This window comes from Gigantopelta aegis, chromosome 4, assembly GCF_016097555.1.
Source record: "Gigantopelta aegis isolate Gae_Host chromosome 4, Gae_host_genome, whole genome shotgun sequence".
Lineage (NCBI taxonomy): Eukaryota > Metazoa > Mollusca > Gastropoda > Neomphalida > Peltospiridae > Gigantopelta > Gigantopelta aegis.
The window spans coordinates 113,740,005-113,766,405 of NC_054702.1; the positions used below are offsets into that span (position 1 = coordinate 113,740,005).

The following is a 26,401-nucleotide window of genomic DNA, read 5'->3' on the forward strand; positions in this document are numbered from 1 at the left end:
TGGAGGTAGCCTCTCATCATTTAATGTTATTCTGTTCTACTGGAGATGGGCGGCAGGGCTCGCTAGGTTGGGGGTAGCCTTTCATCATTTAATGTTATTCTGTTCTACTGTAGATGGGCGGCAGGGCTCGCTAGGTTGGGGGTAGCCTCTTATCATTTAATGTTATTATGTTCTACTGGAGATGTGCGGCAGGGTTCGCTAGGTTGGGGGTAGCCTCTCATCATTTAATGTTATTCTGTTCTACTGGAGATGTGCGGCAGGGTTCGCTAGGTTGGGGGTAGCCTCTCATCATTTAATGTTATTCTGTTCTACTGGAGATGGGCGGCAGGGTTCGCTAGGTTGGGGGTAGCCTCTCATCATTTAATGTTATTAAAACTAAAATTGCACACAGACTCATACAATGACTATTTGTGATCATTTTTAGAACATCGTTGTTTATTATTTTGCTATTAAAAACCGAATACTCCAAGCTATTTGATGTTAGTATTTTAACACTGATGGACTGGTATAAATTAAAATGATCCCCTCCATCATCCCTCACCTACAACAAAAACCACCCATATCTATATAACGTCAAGAACATTGTAGAGTGAAATGGAACATTTAAAAGTTCACAAATAGAGAACACAAGTTATTATCTACAAGTTCAAAACTAAAACTGGATTTAGATTTGCTGTAAATAATAACAATATTTTACACATCTTAACAACTACCTGTCTATACTGACCACCTTCTAATAGAAGCCACATAAAACTGTGGTGACCATAGATAAGCTTCAACAATGTACTTTTATCTTGTATGTTTGTATATATCAAAATTTACACACATAATAAACTGTTAGCTTCCCCTGGTGAGTACATGTATAACCAAAGTGAGGACAATGTGGTGAACACCTGTAGAGATATAGAGCATGCCATTTCACGGAGATTAAAAACAGGTAACATCTATCCATGCCAGCTGACCATCTCTACACACCTTGTTACCAGGTACTCTTTTACTTCTGTTATAACTTACTTTATACCAACTACCTGTACATTCAATTCCATCTAACATACTACATTTCCAAATTTTTATAACACACAAAAAAGAAAGAAAAAGGTTATAAAAATCATATCATAAAAAAGAAATCCCCTCTTCCAACACACAAACAACAGTGAACAAAAATTAACCCTTTAAACCATTTAAAGACACTTTAGTCTTAAATACTCGGTAACCCGAAACCAATTTATAATGATCAAAACCAATTCAGAGTGGTTTCAGTATAGATTAATAAGGATAATCTACTTCATAATGGTTCTTTAATGGTTTCTACCTAGCTTAAACACCACAACCTAGTAGAGAGAACATGAGAACCAAGTTTAGAAGGAAGAAATGTTTTATTTAACACATTTTAATTATGGTTATAATTATATATGGTATAAGGACATATGGTTAAGGATCATAACACAGATAATGACGAAACCCGCTGCAACCACAGAGTTAGCAGCAAGGGATCTTTTATATGCATCACCCCAAAGACAGGATAACACATACCTCGACCTTTGTGGTATCACAATATTTGTTATACTACGACCTTTATTATACCACAACCTTTGTTATACCATGAAGTTTGGAGCACTGGCTGGAGAGACAGATAGCCTAGTAGACCCTCCGATGGGGATCGATCCTAGACTGATCGCATATCATGTGAGAACGTAGATTAGAATGCCAGAAGCTAATTTAGATGACCAGGCTCACTGCCTGAACAGTGTGAATAATATTAACACGTGTAACTGAGTGAGTCAGCCAAACAACACATTGTCAATGTAACATAGCAGGCCTCTGAGATTTGAACATGTGCGTAATCCATTTACCGATTACGTAAAAAACAAATTCAGGTAACCCATTTCCTTTTGTCACAACCCAATATGTTCACGTAAATGATTGAAAAGTAGTAATTTATATATATTCACCATTTGGCACGTAAATGATTGAAAAGTAGTAATTTATATATATTCACCATTTGGCACGTAAATGATTGAAAAGTAGTAATTTATATATATTCACCATTTGGCTAGTAAATGATTGAAAAGTAGTAATTTATATATATTCACCATTTGGCACGTAAATGATTGAAAAGTAGTAATTTATATATATTCACCATTTGGCACGTAAATGATTGAAAAGTAGTAATTTATATATATTCACCATTTGGCTAGTAAATGATTGAAAAGTAGTAATTTATATATATTCACCATTTGGCTAGTAAATGATTGAAAAGTAGTAATTTATATATATTCACCATTTGGCTAGTAAATGTTACTCACCTGGCAATATCAAGTATTAATATGGATATATATGAATGAAACAATTTTAAACACCATTTGAACCTGGATTTCACAAATTTAAAAGCATTACTACCCATCTAGTGAATGTTTGGGTGTGTCGTACATACAGCCAGGTGCATGTGTATTAGTTGCTAAATGACCTCAATGCAAGCGGCATCATTGTCCCTGGTCTTAGCTCTGTGCATTTGCATGTCATTGAGTTATGTTGGAAGTAATTGTCAGAGTTTACATTATTTCAACGTGGGTAATAAATAAAATCCCACACAGGTTTTCGCTAGATATAATGTTTTACGAAGCTCATAAATTTCCCATGGTATCTGACCTCACTTTTGTACAGCAAATACTAAAATGGGAAGTTCATTCAGTTCGTAAAAATGTTATCTAGCAAAAACTTATATTGTAGTCTATATTTACATCATCAGTAATATGGTCACTGTGAAGACAGACCCAGGAGATGCATTAGGTGAATATTATCACCTTAAACGTATCTCAGTTGCTACATAGCTTTTGTTGTGTACTTTATAAAAAATCTTTATTTAAAAGAAAAGCTTTTTTTTAAAGAACAAAACATTACAATTGTCAAAAAATAAAAATATGACCATGTGATTTACAGAGAACAGGATATTTTGAGTTTTTTAATTATTATTTTAAAAAATTATTATTATCCAGACTTGCAATTCAAAGTATAGATATACTGTTATCAGTAATTAGTTGTTTAGCCATCAGTTAGCCAATCAAAATCCATTTTGCATGATATCTGAGTTTTGTTCTAAGGTCACACAACTATATTCACATCCTTAAATTCTTAGCTGTCTGGAAAACTGCAATAGTGGAGCTCTCTGAAATGGATTTATTTATGACATATGTGAAATGAGGGACAAAATAAACCTCAACCTGACTTCTCACCCATTCTAAATTTTATTTTCAGATTTACATGATTCTCAAAATTGATCCTGAGTGAGATACAATATGTGAATGTCCACAGATTCTCTCCTCCCTGTTTAATCACTAGTTGTAAAACACTGGATGGAATAATCCAGTGGATGCACCAAAATCGTTTTGAAAACTAAAGCTTACCTTCTGTTCTGTGGTGGTGGGTGTGAGGTAAAAACTGTGAAGAGGCACAAAGTAGTTCTCCAGTAATCCCATGATTAACACCAGGTACACTCCGTCATGGAACTGAAAGGTAAATAATTGTGTAGTTCCGACTGACTCCAATCAGTGAATACAAGTCACACCGCAGGGACCAATATTTAAAAATCTTACTATGTTAGACAACCTGAAGTCTGTTCACACGCTTTTTACCTAGGTCACCAATTGTTTGACATTTGTGTAACATAATCAGTTAACTAAAACTTATGACATTACACATTAATGACAGTATTTCCAGTATTTTATGCAAAAAAAAAATGAAAAAAAAAATGTTCATTGCAGGATGGGAAATCGTTTAATCTACACCATACCCCACCATTCCTCAAAAGCTATGTTGTTTTTTATTCCCAATTTTGGAGTAAAAAATTCACAATCAATGAAAATAATTATCATTTTTTAATATTATATAAAGGCATATCTTGAAAACAATACATAAGACTAGATATTAATTTGAATAAATACAAGTATATGTATAGTATTAGTCTTATCGATTCTAACAAGGCTTACTAAGATGTTTTTTCGAATAAAACTGAAAATTCCTAAAATTTTGTAAAACAATGCTAAAATTACCAAAGTCAAAGCCATGGGTGTCAAGTCAAATTTGAGAAATAAAACCCTGTAACGTGTAGTCTGGATGTTTAATTTTTAACCTATTAGTGATTTGTGTGAATTTAAACCTGCGCAACGAACATGCAAACAGAACAATAATTCACATAAACATTGTGCCCTGACACTGCCAAACAAATTATAAGCATAGTTTACGACACTCAATAGTGACAATAAGATGAACAATATTGCAATAAAAGTATACAAAATTATTTCTAAAATACGCTAGCTGGACAATTCAAAACTACTACTACAATATTATATAAATGAGCTTACAACTTTACAAGTTGCTTTGCATCACTAAAACTATCTGTACTCATTTTATAATATGACACTACATTGATCAACTTGAAATGAATCATGTGACTTATTTGTTTACCTGTGTGTCAAGGTCAGTGACCTCTAGATTGATATTCATCAGCTGTTTGTTGACAAATGTAACAAGTGTCTGAAAAAATAGAAGGCTCATATTATCAATGTATATATAGAAAAGCTGTTACAGAAATGCATAACAAATATATTTTAAAATATGATGGACTGTAATAGCCAGATTTAAACTAACAGGAATGGAGGGAAATTGACTTGCTGGAGGTTAGATTATTATTAATACATCCTGGAGGTTGAACATCAAGGGAGACTACTTGTTACCATTAAAACAAAAGCATATATATAAACCTGAATCTCTCTTCACTGATTAACAACTCAGGACCACAATAATAATACTTTACAGCTGATATTATATGGGTATTACCCATTTGTGGTACACATTTAAAATATGCAGGTGGAATGCCTTTTAATAATGACAATATTAAAACTGCATGTCAAAGAATGTAATGTCAGAAGCTCACTATCACATAATACCATTTTAATTACTAATATATAATAACAAGTGCAATAAGCTATATACCCAGTGTGCACACCAGAATTTCTATGATCTGTATAACATCTGCAGAACAGGCAGTAGGAAGAGAGAAGTGAGAGAAAGAGTGAGTAAGACACACACACACAGAGAGGGAGAGGGAGAGTGTGAGAGAGAGAGAGAGAGATAGAGAGAGAGAGAGAGAGAGAGAGAGAGAGAGAGAGACACACACACACACACACACATACAGAGGGAAAGAAACAGAGAGGTTGAGAGATACACACACAAAGAGACAGAGAGAAGAAAGAAAAAGAAGAAAAAGAGATTGTTTAATCAATTCTTACTACAATAAAATAATTACCTTTTTAACAACATTCAGTTTGTCAGGAGCATGGTCGAACAATGTGTCAAAAGCATCTCTTTCTGGAAACAGAAAGCAAGAGCAATGTATAGAGATTACCACTGTATTTCACTGCACCGTGTATTAAAAATAACTGTTAGAGGGTAGTTTTTGAAAACTAAAACTAAAACTGCAGTACCGTAATCTTATTTACAAATTTAAATACACTTTTCTTGTAGGAGACATTCTAAAACAACAAAACCCCACTAATACCACCAGCTCTGCTCAAGATACGAATACAGATCAAACTCTCAAAGAGGAATAAAACAACTTACCGAACTTTGCCCCAATATCACTGAAAAATAAAATAAAGAAGACTAAACTTAAATTTTAAAAAATATACCACATAAAAAACCCCCAAAAAACTGTTAAGGCTTCTTATAGGGGTCAAATTTTGATTTTAGAGAAGCACGGCAAGTGTTGCTTTCAGTTTAATAACAAAAATTAGGACACCAAGGCACGTTGGAGGGACAAGGCATATCAGACCTCTCATCTGCGTGACCCATTTATCAGTTAAGCAGAAATAAATCCATGTAACCCATTTACTTTTTGCGTAACCCGTTATATCCATGGAAATATGGTGCTGGAAATTTTAGCAAAATTCTCACAATTGCCAGAAACCTGAATACCCAACATGGAATGTATGGGAAGGGTACATTGACAAACAGGTAGAGTACCCCAGCAGTTTTCTTGTTGTCAAAAACGTCTGATTTTAGAGGCACAATGGCAAATAAGCAAAACAACCATAACACTTGTCAACATCGCTGTAGTAAAATTCAAAACCTGTACTTAATCAAACATGCTAATCTTTATCATTACGAAGAATACTATTTACATACCATATAAATGTGCATACAGCACTTTTGTAGGGTATTTAATATTAATAGGAATGGTTATCTAGATAAATAACATTTCTTGTATCCTTTCTTGAATTTTTTATGAAATGCATAAAGCCAAAGTTTTAAATGAACTTACTCATTGGTTGTTGTAATTTCTTCTACTATTCTTCGAGTTTGCAATATGTTATCCACTTTCTAAAATAAAAAAAATAAAAATAAAAAACGCTGAGTAAAAATGTCTTGCTCATGAATTACAGTGAAAAGACTACTGGGAAATACTGATGTAATAAAAGTAGAGGTTATCAATGCAATGTGACCAGGTCATAAATATACATGTATCCTCAAGTAATTGTGAACAGCCTATTAATGGGAAATGCATTGTAATGTACAATCAAATGGATGAAATAATGTTTTACCTTCTTCACTTTATTGTCAAAATCAACCAACAAATGTTAATATTCATGACATTTTCTGTTGTGAAGAGATTAAATGCCTGTCGTAGGATAATTTTGACATTCTTCAGCTACTCCTGTAAACCGGGCTATTGTTTTTAAGAGTGATGCGTGTCACATGACATCACAAAAACTCTTATGTAATGATTTTGCAAAACAGACGAGACTTTGACAATGACAGTGGTGTGAAACTGTTGTTTATTTAGGTTTGTTTAATATTACACGCCATTTAATATAGTGCACACAATGCAAAATGGCGGTCATGTATACATTTCCCTATGTATAAACATATTTTGGTGTCTACGGGTCTTTTCCTCATTTGTGCACTTTGTTTTGGGGAAAGTTTTCTTAAAGGTAGACTAAACTCCAACAAGAGCCTTATGTGTTGGAAAGATGCATACCCGGACCACCCAGACATATTGACACTTTAACAAATGAAAAACGCGTAATTTTAGGATTAATAAAAAAACTGTGATTATTCCTGTTAACTGGGGGCAGCCATTTTATTTCGTTTTTGTGATGTCTGGTGGTTTAGCTTGGGGCGAAGTGACGTCAGCTTAGGTCCAACTTCTCTATTATGCACAGTGTAAACAAATGCTCTAATTTACGACAAGGCGCTTCGCTTTCATCAACCTAACTTGTAAAACAACATAAATGTCTTGATAGTATAATAAACTATTTAACTAAATATATTTCAATTTGCATCAATATAACGAAATGGAGTTATAGTATTTTTGTTTTAAATCCAAAGAAAAAATGCATATTATTAGGCCTATTGGTAGGATACGTTCGAGCAAAAACGACTACGTAATTGTGATTTTAGATGGGAAAGTCTACTTAATCAAGGGTTTTACAGAATTATTTACAGTAATAAAGCTGGTAAAGTCCATTACGATTTGAGGTTATCACACAATACCCTGTGATCTTAATAAAAGAGGCACGTCTTTTTAGTGTGTCTAGACAGTGTCTAGGGACCATCTAAATATACACCTGCCAATCAAGAACCACAGGTACAGGCCACGGAAAGAAAAGACCAATTAAGCAAGAAAACACTCCCGACTATTATTTCAGTACGTGGGTTAATTTATATACAAAATATAATACAGTTATTTCAACAATTTGACAATGGTGGTTTATTTTGTATTGAAAAATAAACCACATATACACGTTGCTGTGTTACTGGAATAGATATTACTACAGAACATTGCGATGCATCCGCAAAAATCAGGTATGTTTTGTTTCTTCAGTTCGAAGACTAATTCCCGATGTGACACGTTAGGTATTACGTAACCACCAGCTCGCCAGAGGGCGTATTCACTGGGATGGTACAAAATGGCTGCACCCGTTATATATAATAGCCGTCACATTTAACCATTTTATTAATTAACTATACGATTATACTTGTTGATATTAAGCAATAATGTGCATTATGTATCATTATGTATGCACACCAGTCCAAAAGCCTTGCTTTAGCATTTCTTTAATTCAACAAAAGTATTTTGATGTCATGGTTCAATCATATGCAGATTCCTTAAAAACAAGTCAAATGAAAATAGACCAGTTTATGGGGTAGCCCGGTTCATGGTTTTTCACGATACCTTAAATATGATGTTAAAAACAATTACAAACATAGCACTGTAGATAATATTGAGCTAATGTGATATCTAAGCATTCAAATGTCAAATATACTAATAAGCTAAACAGGTAAAAGATACTGAAAGCAAAATCAGACAAAAAGAATAATCTATTTTATTTGTATCATAATTTTTATTCCTTGACATTTTAAAGAAAAGGCTGTCCAAGTAAAGTATCTTTTTTTCTTCTTTGTTTTGGTAAATTCCTACATACTGATAATAAATCATAAATATAATTAATTAAATATTTTATTTTATAAAATATAATTAAATTTGGTGAAAATATCATTTCATAAAATAATTATAAACGTTTTACCTGTACAACAAGGAGAATTACAGAAACATTTTCTGGCATTCGGATTGGAGCTCTGAAGTGACGTGCCAGTGTGACCAACAGATGAAGAATGGCCACCAAGTTCTTGGAGTGAATACCTGAAACACATCAGTACTGTATGTGCATCATACACATACAACAGAATGTTCCCTCTATAGCCACCCAAAAACCATACATGGGCCAGAGAAAAACATTTCAAAACTGTCAGAAGTTTAAGCCATTAATTTTAGCTTAAAACAGAAAAGCTAAAAAATTGTAACTCACAACAAATACTAACCAATAATTATAATGTAATTAACAATTTAGTAATGACAAATCACTAAAAAGTTACCAATTGAATCTAGGGAACATTTTGTTTTAAACATCTTAATTAGTGATATTTCTAGTCAACTGAAAATTGATTAGCAAATACTGTTTAATGTTTTAAAATTGTGTAGCGATCTCTGAAGCTTGTGTAGCAAATCGTGACACAGTACTGAACAAAATGTTCCCTGGAATCTCACAAATATAAATGAAAACAAAGTAAAAAGTTATTATTCACTAACTATCAACACTCCATTTCTGCTGGTTCCACACTGGGGGCAGGTTGAGAATACTGTTGATATAATCCAGTATTACTCGCAGCTTCTGTTTCTGACCGATTTCCGACTGAGTCACTTCCGGAGCATCCACTTTGATGTTACAGAGCTTTTCTGAAAATAATAAAAACAGAAAACATAACAGGTCAGATAATGAACTATCAAACATCAAAACATCCACTCAAATAATACAGAGCTTTCTGTAAATAAATAAGTATCAAAAATAATATCAGAACAAGCACACAAATAATACAGAGCTTTCTGTAAATAAATAAGTATCAAAAATAATATCAGAACATCCACTCAAATAATACAGAGCTTTCTGTAAATAAATAAGTATCAAAAATAATATCAGAACATCCACTCAAATAATACAAAGCTTTCTGTAAATAAATAAGTATCAAAGATAATATCAGAACATGCAGTAACATACTAGATCTTTACTGCAAATAATGTATCACAGGGTTCACATTTAACGGCAAAACCATCAGCAATTGCTGTACCTGTGATACTAATTACTATAGGTCAGGGCATTTACTGATCACAGGTTTTGCCACTGAATAAACATTATTGCTGTCAGTAGAATTTAATATTTTTAATTTTGTGTTTTTGTTTCAAAAGTTACCGATTTAAAATTACTGTGTGCTGGCTCCAAAGTGCTGTAGGTGAGTAATTTGCCTCCAGCAAAAACCTTTCAAAATTGCTGTGGATAACAAATTCTAAGTTTGAAACATCAATCGGAGTAAACAGAATCAATCCAAGTTTAAATACTGTACACGAGTAAACATTAAAATACGAAACAATAAGTTTAACTGAAAACAGTTAACTGTCAATATTTACCAATAAGTTTCTGTAAAATCTGTCCATCAAACAAATCCTCCTCAATGTCTTTGACAATAATACGATGGGCAGACAATTCATCATTGATCCAATCTAACAATGTCTGCAACAAAACAGATAATTTTTATAAGTAATGACAATTTCACATAGCATTTCTGTTGACAAAATATATACTTATGAATCAACAAAACATTTGTATCATATATATGATATAAAAAAAAAATAACCATACTGTTCTTTGGACAATATAATATCAGGGAAACATTTTGTTCAGTATTGCATCACGATTTGCATTGCAAATTTTAGGGATCACTACACATTTTTAAAACATTAAACAGGAGTTGCTAATCAAGTTTCAATTGAATAGAAATATTTCACTATCAAGATTTTGAAAACAAAATGTTCCCCCGAGTATTAGTAAATGGCCATCATAGACTACACATAAAATACCATAAGCTAGAAAGAGTTGTTTCCCTTGTATTAAAATGTCTACTGACTACAACTGTTGAATAAAGAGTGGTATTTATGCCAGACATTTTCACTGAAGAGTGGCATAAAAACGTCAAGAGTGTAAATTGGTATACAGTGTTTGATTTTAAAAAATAAATCTAAATACTGAATCAAGATTTTATCTCTTAAATAACATCATAGTTTACACACTTTAATAAGTTCTCTAAGTTTTGGGTCTTCTCGGGACGTGGGTTCAATCATAGAACGTTCTTCGTTTTCACCTGAAAAAGACGGGCACCAATTAAAACACAACAATATGAATGATGCGAGCTTTCAGTTAAAATACAATGATGATCTCTTATCAGTGAAACTGGCTGAATGACTTTTAACTTTATTTTACATTTTCAACTTTTGACATATTTTTATTCTCTAAAATGTATCCTTAATTAATCTGATTATTCTTCATATTTTGGTGTCAAATAACTACTCATGGGCCAGGACTCAAACTTAATGATGGTACCATATCATGATATGAACTGCTGTAGGTTAGGGATTTACCGGATGACAGGGTTTTTCCCCACTGAATAAAAATTATTTGGTTGAAAATTGTAGGTGATTATTTACCTAAGGCAACAAATTCTTTTATCTCGCCTTCATGTAAAATTCTTTAATCTCATTGGTTGTTTGCCGTTGGACAAATCCCTTATCCCCCTGTGGGCAGAGCCAAATTCTCTTATACCCCGTCTGTAATTTCCAACAGTTTCCAGCTGCCCCAGTTAATGCTAAAGCAATAATTAGATTATAAATAACATTGATAATCAATCAAGTATACATAATTAATTTAATTTTTACTATAAAATACACTATTTCAATACTTTTAAAAGCTGCAATGTTGAACTCGGCCACCTAATTACGGTCGTGGTGTTATTGTATTAATGCGCGATTAGCAACAGTTTTTTTTGTTTTTTTAATATTTTAATTTTTTTTACTACATACATTTCTGATAAAAAAAAGTTTTTTTTTTTTTTTTTAATTATTAATATCTGTTTCAGACAATTTCGTATTACAAACATTTGAAGTTAAAAACTCGTTTATTGATGGAACTATTTTTCGTCACTGGCAAGTGATTTCGTTCGCGTCCGCGAGGTATGGCTCCGTTAATAAATTGTTAACAATTATTGTCTGGCGTTAATTTGATTATTTGGCTATATGATTTAACATGTCGGCAAGATAAATTCGTTGTAGAAGCATCTCTCGGGGTATATGGCTTTTTATGTACCCTCTGTGTGCTCTTTTACCCCCTCGCCTTCGGCTCGGGGTAAAAGAACACACAGAGGGTACATAAAAAGCCATATACCCCTCGTGATGCTTCTACAACTTATAATGTTCAAGTTCTGCTTATAGGCTTCTAGACATATATGTCATTATTACATTAGATACAAACAATTTATAGAAGACAAAAAACCGACCCTTTTTAACATTCAGTATAGCTGGACACACATATATGCATCATGTTCCACAAACTCCAACAGCAAATTAGTTTTATAAACAGGGAAAAAAGGAGAAAAGGTACTAAAATAGCAGCCTGGAAGCCATACTAATCCACTTACCAAGATGATAGCCCTCAGGACCAATACTAATCCACTTACCAAGATGATAGCCCTCAGGACCAATACTAATCCACTTACAAAGATGATAGCCCTCAGGACCAATACTAATCCACTTACCAAGATGATAGCCCTCAGGACCAATACTAATCCACTTACCAAGATGATAGCCCTCAGGACCAATACTAATCCACTTACCAAGATGATAGCCCTCAGTTCCAATACTAATCCACTTACCAAGATGATAGCCCTCAGGACCAATACTAATCCACTTACCAAGATGATAGCCATCAGGACCTATACTAATCCATTTACAAAGATGATAGCCCTCAGTTCCAGTACTAATCCACTTACAAAGATGATAGCCCTCAGTTCCGATACTAATCCACTTACCAAGATGATAGCCCTCAGGGCCAATGTCTGGAATTGTTGGGCTGGTTGGTGACTCAATGGCATTTTTACCTTCTTCTTGGAGTTCAGTCACTGAAATTAAACAAAAATCAAATGAAGTCATATCAAGAGATATCAAGCGAGTGTAGTGGTGTTGGTATAAAGTGCTAAAACTCAGATTGTAGAGCATTGGGCTTTAATACATCAGGCCCTAATCTAGAACTGAAAAAGTAGAAATGATTTGTCCCTTCCCAGAAGAAAGGGGAGAAGTTTGATAAAAATAGGCAAAGTGAACATCTATCAGTACATTTCGTAACGTTTCGCCAGTTTCCGTGTTCAATCCAAAAAATTCAGAATTTTACACTCGGTTCTAATTGTAATATTTCCATATAAAATACTAATTCCAACAATAACATTTAAACAAAACAGTTGTATGTTTTATCAAAAATGTGATATTATTAAGTAGTTGATGCTGGGAACACTTATTTTACGAATGTGCACACATTAATGAAGTTTGGATAACTGTTGAACTGTGGACATAGGCGAAAGGTACACATATTATATTTGACAAAAATAGTTTTATTTGGAATTGCAGATGACAAAAATATATTTTTTAACTGGCTAATTAAGCCATTGTGCGATTCTAGATCTCTATGATTGTCTGGGACTCAGCTATGATATTACAATCTTAGTTGTGTGGTCACACTTGAAACGATGGGTTTGCAACGGATCTGAGACAACTGTAGGGAAATTGCACGACTTCACTACGATTGTCTGCCGAGAAGCTGACATCATCGTAGGAACACGATCAAAGTCATGCGATGGTTGTGTGACCTCGTTCGTACGATGTCGTACGACAGTCGTACAATGTCTTACGATCTGTGGCATGATGAGCTTTGGTTGATGTTGCACAAGATGTTGATGCTTCTGAAGTGATGCCGGTCAGGTCAGGTCATAGGGCTTTACGTGAACATTCAGAGCAAGCTGTTGTAGCGCACGCCTTGAAGTGATGCGTGTGGACACCAGTATATATACTCTGGTCAGGTAGATAAAAATTTCTGTAATAAATTTCAAGTTGAACGCATGACCATCGCACAACATCGTGGGAAGGTCATGCGACATCTTTAATTAATATTTCCAGGTGAGAACATGTGAAAATGTTGTACGATTAGCTGCGATGTCACACAATGTCATGTGATACCCTACAATCCCGGGAATCGCAGCCAGTTTTGTAAACATGACCAAAAACCACCAAGATGTCGTGTGAGGACCCCCGATGGCTGCAACATCGCACAATTACGGACGATTCACCCCTTTATGGTCCGCAATCACATGAAATTCACCCATCGCAGGTGGTCGTACGACATCTTAAGGCCGGTGTGACCATAGCTTTATTAATGTAAAATACTATATTTATAGAATGAAAATTCAAGATACCGAATTAAGTATTGAATCCCTTAAAAATACACTAAGTGACAATAAAAACTGTCTTTTTAAAGAATTTGATGAAACCTGGGGACCTTGGCTAGCCTTTTTTGAAATAAATAACTGATGGTTCTACCATGGAAAGCTTTTTATTTTTTCTTCTCCTTCTTGTCTTTCTAGTTTCTACCTTTTTTACCCTTCTCTTTTTTACAAACCAGTTTTACTTGGTTTATCTCCCCACTTTAAACTAAAGGTGCCTGTGTGTTTATTAAAATAGGACACTTGCATGTATATATATATATTTTTTTATTGTGTGTGTGTGCGGGCGTGCGGGCGTGCGTGCATGTGTGTACTATGTACCACTCTATTTCTGTATGTAATAAATTCAGGGCCCCAACCCTGACATTACAGATGTGTTCTGGAACAAAAAAATATATAAATAAAAATTACAATTAAAATAAAAAAGTAGTTGATGCTGTGCTGTTACGCTAAAATTAAAGTATTAATTAGTATTTTCTGGCATTACTGAAATCAATGTGGCAGAGGATTAACAACGCTTGATTGGTCACAGCACACGCAATGACATGTGTCACTTTGAAAAACAATAGCCCCGTTTACAGGTGTATCTGAAGAATGTCAACATTAGACTACGACATGTATTTAATCTCTTCACAACAGAAACTAGCATTAGTATTAACACTTGTTGGTTAATTTTGATAATAAATTGAACAAGGTAAAACATTACATCAAATCAATCGTACATTACAGTGCGTGTGTGCAGAAACCATTTCCCGTTAATAGTCCGGTTCACGATTACTCGAGGATACAATCTGGCGCCAAAGTAAAAACACTATTTGACAACGAGTGAGGAGTAATGTTTGATAAGTCGGTGTGGGATCTTGACGTCTGTTGTGTGATTTTGTTTTTTAAAATTGGATTCTAAAGGTTCAGAATATTATGGTGACTCTGACTTCTCACTACTGCTAATTGGCAAAACAAATGCTCATTTCGCCAGCAAGATTAGGGCCTGATAGCCTACATAGTTAAAAATACTGAAAGTTAAAATGTGTTTTGTTTATAGACACTAATGAAGCACATTGATTTATTATCAAACATTTGGTAATTTTGACATATAGTATAATATTGTTGACACACCAAATACGGTTCTGTCCAATACGTGTCAATGCGTATCAATGCATACTGATCCGCTTTAGGAACCGCCGTTGACACACTGCCGCTCAATGTAGATCAATCCATTTTGGACTGAGACACACCAAATACGGTTTTGTCCAATGCGTGTCAATGCATACTGAGACCAAAACCCATTGACACGGTTTGGTACCGGTATTTGGTGTGTCACGACCCATATTCTATTCATTTCTTACATTTGGAGGCAATGCAGAAACTGAGAAAACTGAACTGTTTATTTGGTAAACAGTATCACTTGTTCTCAAAAAAACTTTCTAACTTGCAAACCGTACTATTTTAAAATGGGGCATTTAAAAATTAAACTGCAATGATGACCATTAATGTTACAACACATTTCTTTCAGGAGCACTTTAAAAAAAACCCCAACCTTTAAATACATATTTGGAAAAAGGTAACAATTATTTTTGTGTATAATACAATCAATGACTACTTTTGTTATATTCTAACATCATAATGATTTTACCATTTCAATGCATACCTAAAGAATAAGACTTGTAACTGACAAACAACACACTTAGGTGTAAACAATAAACAAGGTTTATCATCCATTAAAGGCTTTTGTTATATTCTAACATCATAATGATTTTACCATTTCAATGCATACCTAAAGAATAAGACTTGTAACTGACAAACAACACACTTAGGTGTAAACAATAAACAAGGTTTATCATCCATTAAAGGCTTTTGTTATATTCTAACATCATAATGATTTTACCATTTCAATGCATACCTAAAGAATAAGACTTGTAACTGACAAACAACACACTTAGGTGTAAACAATAAACAAGGTTTATCATCCATTAAAGGCTTTTGTTATATTCTAACATCATAATGATTTTACCATTTCAATGCATACCTAAAGAATAAGACTTGTAACTGACAAACAACACACTTAGGTGTAAACAATAAACAAGGTTTATCATCCATTAAAGGCTTTTGTTATATTCTAACATCATAATGATTTTACCATTTCAATGCATACCTAAAGAATAAGACTTGTAACTGACAAACAACACACTTAGGTGTAAACAATAAACAAGGTTTATCATCCATTAAAGGCTTTTGTTATATTCTAACATCATAATGATTTTACCATTTCAATGCATACCTAAAGAATAAGACTTGTAACTGACAAACAACACACTTAGGTGTAAACAATAAACAAGGTTTATCATCCATTAAAGGCTTTTGTTATATTCTAACATCATAATGATTTTACCATTTCAATGCATACCTAAAGAATAAGACTTGTAACTGACAAACAACACACTTAGGTGTAAACAATAAACAAGGTTTATCATCCATTAAAGGCTTTTGTTATATTCTAACATCATAATGATTTTACCATTTCAATGCATACCTAAAGAATAAGACTTGTAACTGACAAACAACACACTTAGGTCTAAACAATAAACAAGGTTTATCATCCATTAAAGGCTTTTGTTATATTCTAACATCATAATGATTTTACCATTTCAATGCATACCTAAAGAATAAGACTTGTAACTGACAAACAACACACTTAGGTCTAAACAATAAACAAGGTTTATCATCCATTAAAGGCTTTTGTTATATTCTAACATCATAATGATTTTACCATTTCAATGCATACCTAAAGAATAAGACTTGTAACTGACAAACAACACACTTAGGTCTAAACAATAAACAAGGTTTATCATCCATTAAAGGCTTTTGTTATATTCTAACATCATAATGATTTTACCATTTCAATGCATACCTAAAGAATAAGACTTGTAACTGACAAACAACACACTTAGGTCTAAACAATAAACAAGGTTTATCATCCATTAAAGGCTTTTGTTATATTCTAACATCATAATGATTTTACCATTTCAATGCATACCTAAAGAATAAGACTTGTAACTGACAAACAACACACTTAGGTGTAAACAATAAACAAGGTTTATCATCCATTAAAGGCTTTTGTTATATTCTAACATCATAATGATTTTACCATTTCAATGCATACCTAAAGAATAAGACTTGTAACTGACAAACAACACACTTAGGTCTAAACAATAAACAAGGTTTATCATCCATTAAAGGCTTTTGTTATATTCTAACATCATAATGATTTTACCATTTCAATGCATACCTAAAGAATAAGACTTGTAACTGACAAACAACACACTTAGGTCTAAACAATAAACAAGGTTTATCATCCATTAAAGGCTTTTGTTATATTCTAACATCATAATGATTTTACCATTTCAATGCATACCTAAAGAATAAGACATGTAACTGACAAACAACACACTTAGGTGTAAACAATAAACAAGGTTTATCATCCATTAAAGGCTTTTGTTATATTCTAACATCATAATGATTTTACCATTTCAATGCATACCTAAAGAATAAGACTTGTAACTGACAAACAACACACTTAGGTGTAAACAATAAACAAGGTTTATCATCCATTAAAGGCTTTTGTTATATTCTAACATCATAATGATTTTACCATTTCAATGCATACCTAAAGAATAAGACTTGTAACTGACAAACAACACACTTAGGTCTAAACAATAAACAAGGTTTATCATCCATTAAAGGCTTTTGTTATATTCTAACATCATAATGATTTTACCATTTCAATGCATACCTAAAGAATAAGACTTGTAACTGACAAACAACACACTTAGGTGTAAACAATAAACAAGGTTTATCATCCATTAAAGGCTTTTGTTATATTCTAACATCATAATGATTTTACCATTTCAATGCATACCTAAAGAATAAGACTTGTAACTGACAAACAACACACTTAGGTCTAAACAATAAACAAGGTTTATCATCCATTAAAGGCTTTTGTTATATTCTAACATCATAATGATTTTACCATTTCAATGCATACCTAAAGAATAAGACTTGTAACTGACAAACAACACACTTAGGTCTAAACAATAAACAAGGTTTATCATCCATTAAAGGCTTTTGTTATATTCTAACATCATAATGATTTTACCATTTCAATGCATACCTAAAGAATAAGACTTGTAACTGACAAACAACACACTTAGGTCTAAACAATAAACAAGGTTTATCATCCATTAAAGGCTTTTGTTATATTCTAACATCATAATGATTTTACCATTTCAATGCATACCTAAAGAATAAGACTTGTAACTGACAAACAACACACTTAGGTCTAAACAATAAACAAGGTTTATCATCCATTAAAGGCTTTTGTTATATTCTAACATCATAATGATTTTACCATTTCAATGCATACCTAAAGAATAAGACTTGTAACTGACAAACAACACACTTAGGTCTAAACAATAAACAAGGTTTATCATCCATTAAAGGCTTTTGTTATATTCTAACATCATAATGATTTTACCATTTCAATGCATACCTAAAGAATAAGACTTGTAACTGACAAACAACACACTTAGGTCTAAACAATAAACAAGGTTTATCATCCATTAAAGGCTTTTGTTATATTCTAACATCATAATGATTTTACCATTTCAATGCATACCTAAAGAATAAGACTTGTAACTGACAAACAACACACTTAGGTCTAAACAATAAACAAGGTTTATCATCCATTAAAGGCTTTTGTTATATTCTAACATCATAATGATTTTACCATTTCAATGCATACCTAAAGAATAAGACTTGTAACTGACAAACAACACACTTAGGTCTAAACAATAAACAAGGTTTATCATCCATTAAAGGCTTTTGTTATATTCTAACATCATAATGATTTTACCATTTCAATGCATACCTAAAGAATAAGACTTGTAACTGACAAACAACACACTTAGGTGTAAACAATAAACAAGGTTTATCATCCATTAAAGGCTTTTGTTATATTCTAACATCATAATGATTTTACCATTTCAATGCATACCTAAAGAATAAGACTTGTAACTGACAAACAACACACTTAGGTCTAAACAATAAACAAGGTTTATCATCCATTAAAGGCTTTTGTTATATTCTAACATCATAATGATTTTACCATTTCAATGCATACCTAAAGAATAAGACTTGTAACTGACAAACAACACACTTAGGTCTAAACAATAAACAAGGTTTATCATCCATTAAAGGCTTTTGTTATATTCTAACATCATAATGATTTTACCATTTCAATGCATACCTAAAGAATAAGACTTGTAACTGACAAACAACACACTTAGGTGTAAACAATAAACAAGGTTTATCATCCATTAAAGGCTTTTGTTATATTCTAACATCATAATGATTTTACCATTTCAATGCATACCTAAAGAATAAGACTTGTAACTGACAAACAACACACTTAGGTGTAAACAATAAACAAGGTTTATCATCCATTAAAGGCTTTTGTTATATTCTAACATCATAATGATTTTACCATTTCAATGCATACCTAAAGAATAAGACTTGTAACTGACAAACAACACACTTAGGTGTAAACAATAAACAAGGTTTATCATCCATTAAAGGCTTTTGTTATATTCTAACATCATAATGATTTTACCATTTCAATGCATACCTAAAGAATAAGACTTGTAACTGACAAACAACACACTTAGGTGTAAACAATAAACAAGGTTTATCATCCATTAAAGGCTTTTGTTATATTCTAACATCATAATGATTTTACCATTTCAATGCATACCTAAAGAATAAGACTTGTAACTGACAAACAACACACTTAGGTGTAAACAATAAACAAGGTTTATCATCCATTAAAGGCTTTTGTTATATTCTAACATCATAATGATTTTACCATTTCAATGCATACCTAAAGAATAAGACTTGTAACTGACAAACAACACACTTAGGTGTAAACAATAAACAAGGTTTATCATCCATTAAAGGCTTTTGTTATATTCTAACATCATAATGATTTTACCATTTCAATGCATACCTAAAGAATAAGACTTGTAACTGACAAACAACACACTTAGGTGTAAACAATAAACAAGGTTTATCATCCATTAAAGGCTTTTGTTATATTCTAACATCATAATGATTTTACCATTTCAATGCATACCTAAAGAATAAGACTTGTAACTGACAAACAACACACTTAGGTCTAAACAATAAACAAGGTTTATCATCCATTAAAGGCTTTTGTTATATTCTAACATCATAATGATTTTACCATTTCAATGCATACCTAAAGAATAAGACTTGTAACTGACAAACAACACACTTAGGTCTAAACAATAAACAAGGTTTATCATCCATTAAAGGCTTTTGTTATATTCTAACATCATAATGATTTTACCATTTCAATGCATACCTAAAGAATAAGACTTGTAACTGACAAACAACACACTTAGGTCTAAACAATAAACAAGGTTTATCATCCATTAAAGGCTTTTGTTATATTCTAACATCATAATGATTTTACCATTTCAATGCATACCTAAAGAATAAGACTTGTAACTGACAAACAACACACTTAGGTCTAAACAATAAACAAGGTTTATCATCCATTAAAGGCTTTTGTTATATTCTAACATCATAATGATTTTACCATTTCAATGCATACCTAAAGAATAAGACTTGTAACTGACAAACAACACACTTAGGTGTAAACAATAAACAAGGTTTATCATCCATTAAAGGCTTTTGTTATATTCTAACATCATAATGATTTTACCATTTCAATGCATACCTAAAGAATAAGACTTGTAACTGACAAACAACACACTTAGGTCTAAACAATAAACAAGGTTTATCATCCATTAAAGGCTTTTGTTATATTCTAACATCATAATGATTTTACCATTTCAATGCATACCTAAAGAATAAGACTTGTAACTGACAAACAACACACTTAGGTCTAAACAATAAACAAGGTTTATCATCCATTAAAGGCTTTTGTTATATTCTAACATCATAATGATTTTACCATTTCAATGCATACCTAAAGAATAAGACTTGTAACTGACAAACAACACACTTAGGTGTAAACAATAAACAAGGTTTATCATCCATTAAAGGCTTTTGTTATATTCTAACATCATAATGATTTTACCATTTCAATGCATACCTAAAGAATAAGACTTGTAACTGACAAACAACACACTTAGGTGTAAACAATAAACAAGGTTTATCATCCATTAAAGGCTTTTGTTATATTCTAACATCATAATGATTTTACCATTTCAATGCATACCTAAAGAATAAGACTTGTAACTGACAAACAACACACTTAGGTCTAAACAATAAACAAGGTTTATCATCCATTAAAGGCTTTTGTTATATTCTAACATCATAATGATTTTACCATTTCAATGCATACCTAAAGAATAAGACTTGTAACTGACAAACAACACACTTAGGTGTAAACAATAAACAAGGTTTATCATCCATTAAAGGCTTTTGTTATATTCTAACATCATAATGATTTTACCATTTCAATGCATACCTAAAGAATAAGACTTGTAACTGACAAACAACACACTTAGGTCTAAACAATAAACAAGGTTTATCATCCATTAAAGGCTTTTGTTATATTCTAACATCATAATGATTTTACCATTTCAATGCATACCTAAAGAATAAGACTTGTAACTGACAAACAACACACTTAGGTCTAAACAATAAACAAGGTTTATCATCCATTAAAGGCTTTTGTTATATTCTAACATCATAATGATTTTACCATTTCAATGCATACCTAAAGAATAAGACTTGTAACTGACAAACAACACACTTAGGTCTAAACAATAAACAAGGTTTATCATCCATTAAAGGCTTTTGTTATATTCTAACATCATAATGATTTTACCATTTCAATGCATACCTAAAGAATAAGACTTGTAACTGACAAACAACACACTTAGGTCTAAACAATAAACAAGGTTTATCATCCATTAAAGGCTTTTGTTATATTCTAACATCATAATGATTTTACCATTTCAATGCATACCTAAAGAATAAGACTTGTAACTGACAAACAACACACTTAGGTCTAAACAATAAACAAGGTTTATCATCCATTAAAGGCTTTTGTTATATTCTAACATCATAATGATTTTACCATTTCAATGCATACCTAAAGAATAAGACTTGTAACTGACAAACAACACACTTAGGTCTAAACAATAAACAAGGTTTATCATCCATTAAAGGCTTTTGTTATATTCTAACATCATAATGATTTTACCATTTCAATGCATACCTAAAGAATAAGACTTGTAACTGACAAACAACACACTTAGGTCTAAACAATAAACAAGGTTTATCATCCATTAAAGGCTTTTGTTATATTCTAACATCATAATGATTTTACCATTTCAATGCATACCTAAAGAATAAGACTTGTAACTGACAAACAACACACTTAGGTCTAAACAATAAACAAGGTTTATCATCCATTAAAGGCTTTTGTTATATTCTAACATCATAATGATTTTACCATTTCAATGCATACCTAAAGAATAAGACTTGTAACTGACAAACAACACACTTAGGTGTAAACAATAAACAAGGTTTATCATCCATTAAAGGCTTTTGTTATATTCTAACATCATAATGATTTTACCATTTCAATGCATACCTAAAGAATAAGACTTGTAACTGACAAACAACACACTTAGGTCTAAACAATAAACAAGGTTTATCATCCATTAAAGGCTTTTGTTATATTCTAACATCATAATGATTTTACCATTTCAATGCATACCTAAAGAATAAGACTTGTAACTGACAAACAACACACTTAGGTCTAAACAATAAACAAGGTTTATCATCCATTAAAGGCTTTTGTTATATTCTAACATCATAATGATTTTACCATTTCAATGCATACCTAAAGAATAAGACTTGTAACTGACAAACAACACACTTAGGTGTAAACAATAAACAAGGTTTATCATCCATTAAAGGCTTTTGTTATATTCTAACATCATAATGATTTTACCATTTCAATGCATACCTAAAGAATAAGACTTGTAACTGACAAACAACACACTTAGGTCTAAACAATAAACAAGGTTTATCATCCATTAAAGGCTTTTGTTATATTCTAACATCATAATGATTTTACCATTTCAATGCATACCTAAAGAATAAGACTTGTAACTGACAAACAACACACTTAGGTGTAAACAATAAACAAGGTTTATCATCCATTAAAGGCTTTTGTTATATTCTAACATCATAATGATTTTACCATTTCAATGCATACCTAAAGAATAAGACTTGTAACTGACAAACAACACACTTAGGTGTAAACAATAAACAAGGTTTATCATCCATTAAAGGCTTTTGTTATATTCTAACATCATAATGATTTTACCATTTCAATGCATACCTAAAGAATAAGACTTGTAACTGACAAACAACACACTTAGGTCTAAACAATAAACAAGGTTTATCATCCATTAAAGGCTTTTGTTATATTCTAACATCATAATGATTTTACCATTTCAATGCATACCTAAAGAATAAGACTTGTAACTGACAAACAACACACTTAGGTCTAAACAATAAACAAGGTTTATCATCCATTAAAGGCTTTTGTTATATTCTAACATCATAATGATTTTACCATTTCAATGCATACCTAAAGAATAAGACTTGTAACTGACAAACAACACACTTAGGTCTAAACAATAAACAAGGTTTATCATCCATTAAAGGCTTTTGTTATATTCTAACATCATAATGATTTTACCATTTCAATGCATACCTAAAGAATAAGACTTGTAACTGACAAACAACACACTTAGGTGTAAACAATAAACAAGGTTTATCATCCATTAAAGGCTTTTGTTATATTCTAACATCATAATGATTTTACCATTTCAATGCATACCTAAAGAATAAGACTTGTAACTGACAAACAACACACTTAGGTCTAAACAATAAACAAGGTTTATCATCCATTAAAGGCTTTTGTTATATTCTAACATCATAATGATTTTACCATTTCAATGCATACCTAAAGAATAAGACTTGTAACTGACAAACAACACACTTAGGTCTAAACAATAAACAAGGTTTATCATCCATTAAAGGCTTTTGTTATATTCTAACATCATAATGATTTTACCATTTCAATGCATACCTAAAGAATAAGACTTGTAACTGACAAACAACACACTTAGGTGTAAACAATAAACAAGGTTTATCATCCATTAAAGGCTTTTGTTATATTCTAACATCATAATGATTTTACCATTTCAATGCATACCTAAAGAATAAGACTTGTAACTGACAAACAACACACTTAGGTGTAAACAATAAACAAGGTTTATCATCCATTAAAGGCTTTTGTTATATTCTAACATCATAATGATTTTACCATTTCAATGCATACCTAAAGAATAAGACTTGTAACTGACAAACAACACACTTAGGTCTAAACAATAAACAAGGTTTATCATCCATTAAAGGCTTTTGTTATATTCTAACATCATAATGCATAATGATTTTACCATTTCAATGCATACCTAAAGAATAAGACTTGTAACTGACAAACAACACACTTAGGTGTAAACAATAAACAAGGTTTATCATCCATTAAAGGCTTTTGTTATATTCTAACATCATAATGATTTTACCATTTCAATGCATACCTAAAGAATAAGACTTGTAACTGACAAACAACACACTTAGGTCTAAACAATAAACAAGGTTTATCATCCATTAAAGGCTTTTGTTATATTCTAACATCATAATGATTTTACCATTTCAATGCATACCTAAAGAATAAGACTTGTAACTGACAAACAACACACTTAGGTGTAAACAATAAACAAGGTTTATCATCCATTAAAGGCTTTTGTTATATTCTAACATCATAATGATTTTACCATTTCAATGCATACCTAAAGAATAAGACTTGTAACTGACAAACAACACACTTAGGTGTAAACAATAAACAAGGTTTATCATCCATTAAAGGCTTTTGTTATATTCTAACATCATAATGATTTTACCATTTCAATGCATACCTAAAGAATAAGACTTGTAACTGACAAACAACACACTTAGGTGTAAACAATAAACAAGGTTTATCATCCATTAAAGGCTTTTGTTATATTCTAACATCATAATGATTTTACCATTTCAATGCATACCTAAAGAATAAGACTTGTAACTGACAAACAACACACTTAGGTGTAAACAATAAACAAGGTTTATCATCCATTAAAGGCTTTTGTTATATTCTAACATCATAATGATTTTACCATTTCAATGCATACCTAAAGAATAAGACTTGTAACTGACAAACAACACACTTAGGTGTAAACAATAAACAAGGTTTATCATCCATTAAAGGCTTTTGTTATATTCTAACATCATAATGATTTTACCATTTCAATGCATACCTAAAGAATAAGACTTGTAACTGACAAACAACACACTTAGGTGTAAACAATAAACAAGGTTTATCATCCATTAAAGGCTTTTGTTATATTCTAACATCATAATGATTTTACCATTTCAATGCATACCTAAAGAATAAGACTTGTAACTGACAAACAACACACTTAGGTCTAAACAATAAACAAGGTTTATCATCCATTAAAGGCTTTTGTTATATTCTAACATCATAATGATTTTACCATTTCAATGCATACCTAAAGAATAAGACTTGTAACTGACAAACAACACACTTAGGTGTAAACAATAAACAAGGTTTATCATCCATTAAAGGCTTTTGTTATATTCTAACATCATAATGATTTTACCATTTCAATGCATACCTAAAGAATAAGACTTGTAACTGACAAACAACACACTTAGGTCTAAACAATAAACAAGGTTTATCATCCATTAAAGGCTTTTGTATATTCTAACATCATAATGATTTTACCATTTCAATGCATACCTAAAGAATAAGACTTGTAACTGACAAACAACACACTTAGGTCTAAACAATAAACAAGGTCATCCATTAAAGGCTTTTGTTATATTCTAACATCATAATGATTTTACCATTTCAATGCATACCTAAAGAATAAGACTTGTAACTGACAAACAACACACTTAGGTGTAAACAATAAACAAGGTTTATCATCCATTAAAGGCTTTTGTTATATTCAACATCATAATGATTTTACCATTTCAATGCATACCTAAAGAATAAGACTTGTAACTGACAAACAACACACTTAGGTGTAAACAATAAACAAGGTTTATCATCCATTAAAGGCTTTTGTTATATTCTAACATCATAATGATTTTACCATTTCAATGCATACCTAAAGAATAAGACTTGTAACTGACAAACAACACACTTAGGTGTAAACAATAAACAAGGTTTATCATCCATTAAAGGCTTTTGTTATATTCTAACATCATAATGATTTTA

At 31.7% G+C, this 26,401-nt stretch overlaps 1 protein-coding gene across 1 annotated transcript in view; it reads right to left on the reverse strand.

Annotated features, from left to right (window-relative positions):
• The window catches only part of LOC121371838 (beta-parvin-like), a 70,930-nt gene that overhangs the window by 40,976 nt on the left and 3,553 nt on the right, over positions 1-26,401 (reverse strand). Inside the window, exons 2-11 of the mRNA XM_041498029.1 lie at positions 12,472-12,561; positions 10,682-10,752; positions 10,022-10,124; positions 9,149-9,295; positions 8,586-8,701; positions 6,320-6,378; positions 5,620-5,639; positions 5,306-5,367; positions 4,465-4,533; positions 3,405-3,506 (exon numbers count right to left, since the gene is read on the reverse strand). Coding sequence (XP_041353963.1) covers positions 3,405-3,506; positions 4,465-4,533; positions 5,306-5,367; positions 5,620-5,639; positions 6,320-6,378; positions 8,586-8,701; positions 9,149-9,295; positions 10,022-10,124; positions 10,682-10,752; positions 12,472-12,561 — 839 coding nt within the window. The remainder of the gene's footprint in view (positions 1-3,404; positions 3,507-4,464; positions 4,534-5,305; positions 5,368-5,619; positions 5,640-6,319; positions 6,379-8,585; positions 8,702-9,148; positions 9,296-10,021; positions 10,125-10,681; positions 10,753-12,471; positions 12,562-26,401) is intronic.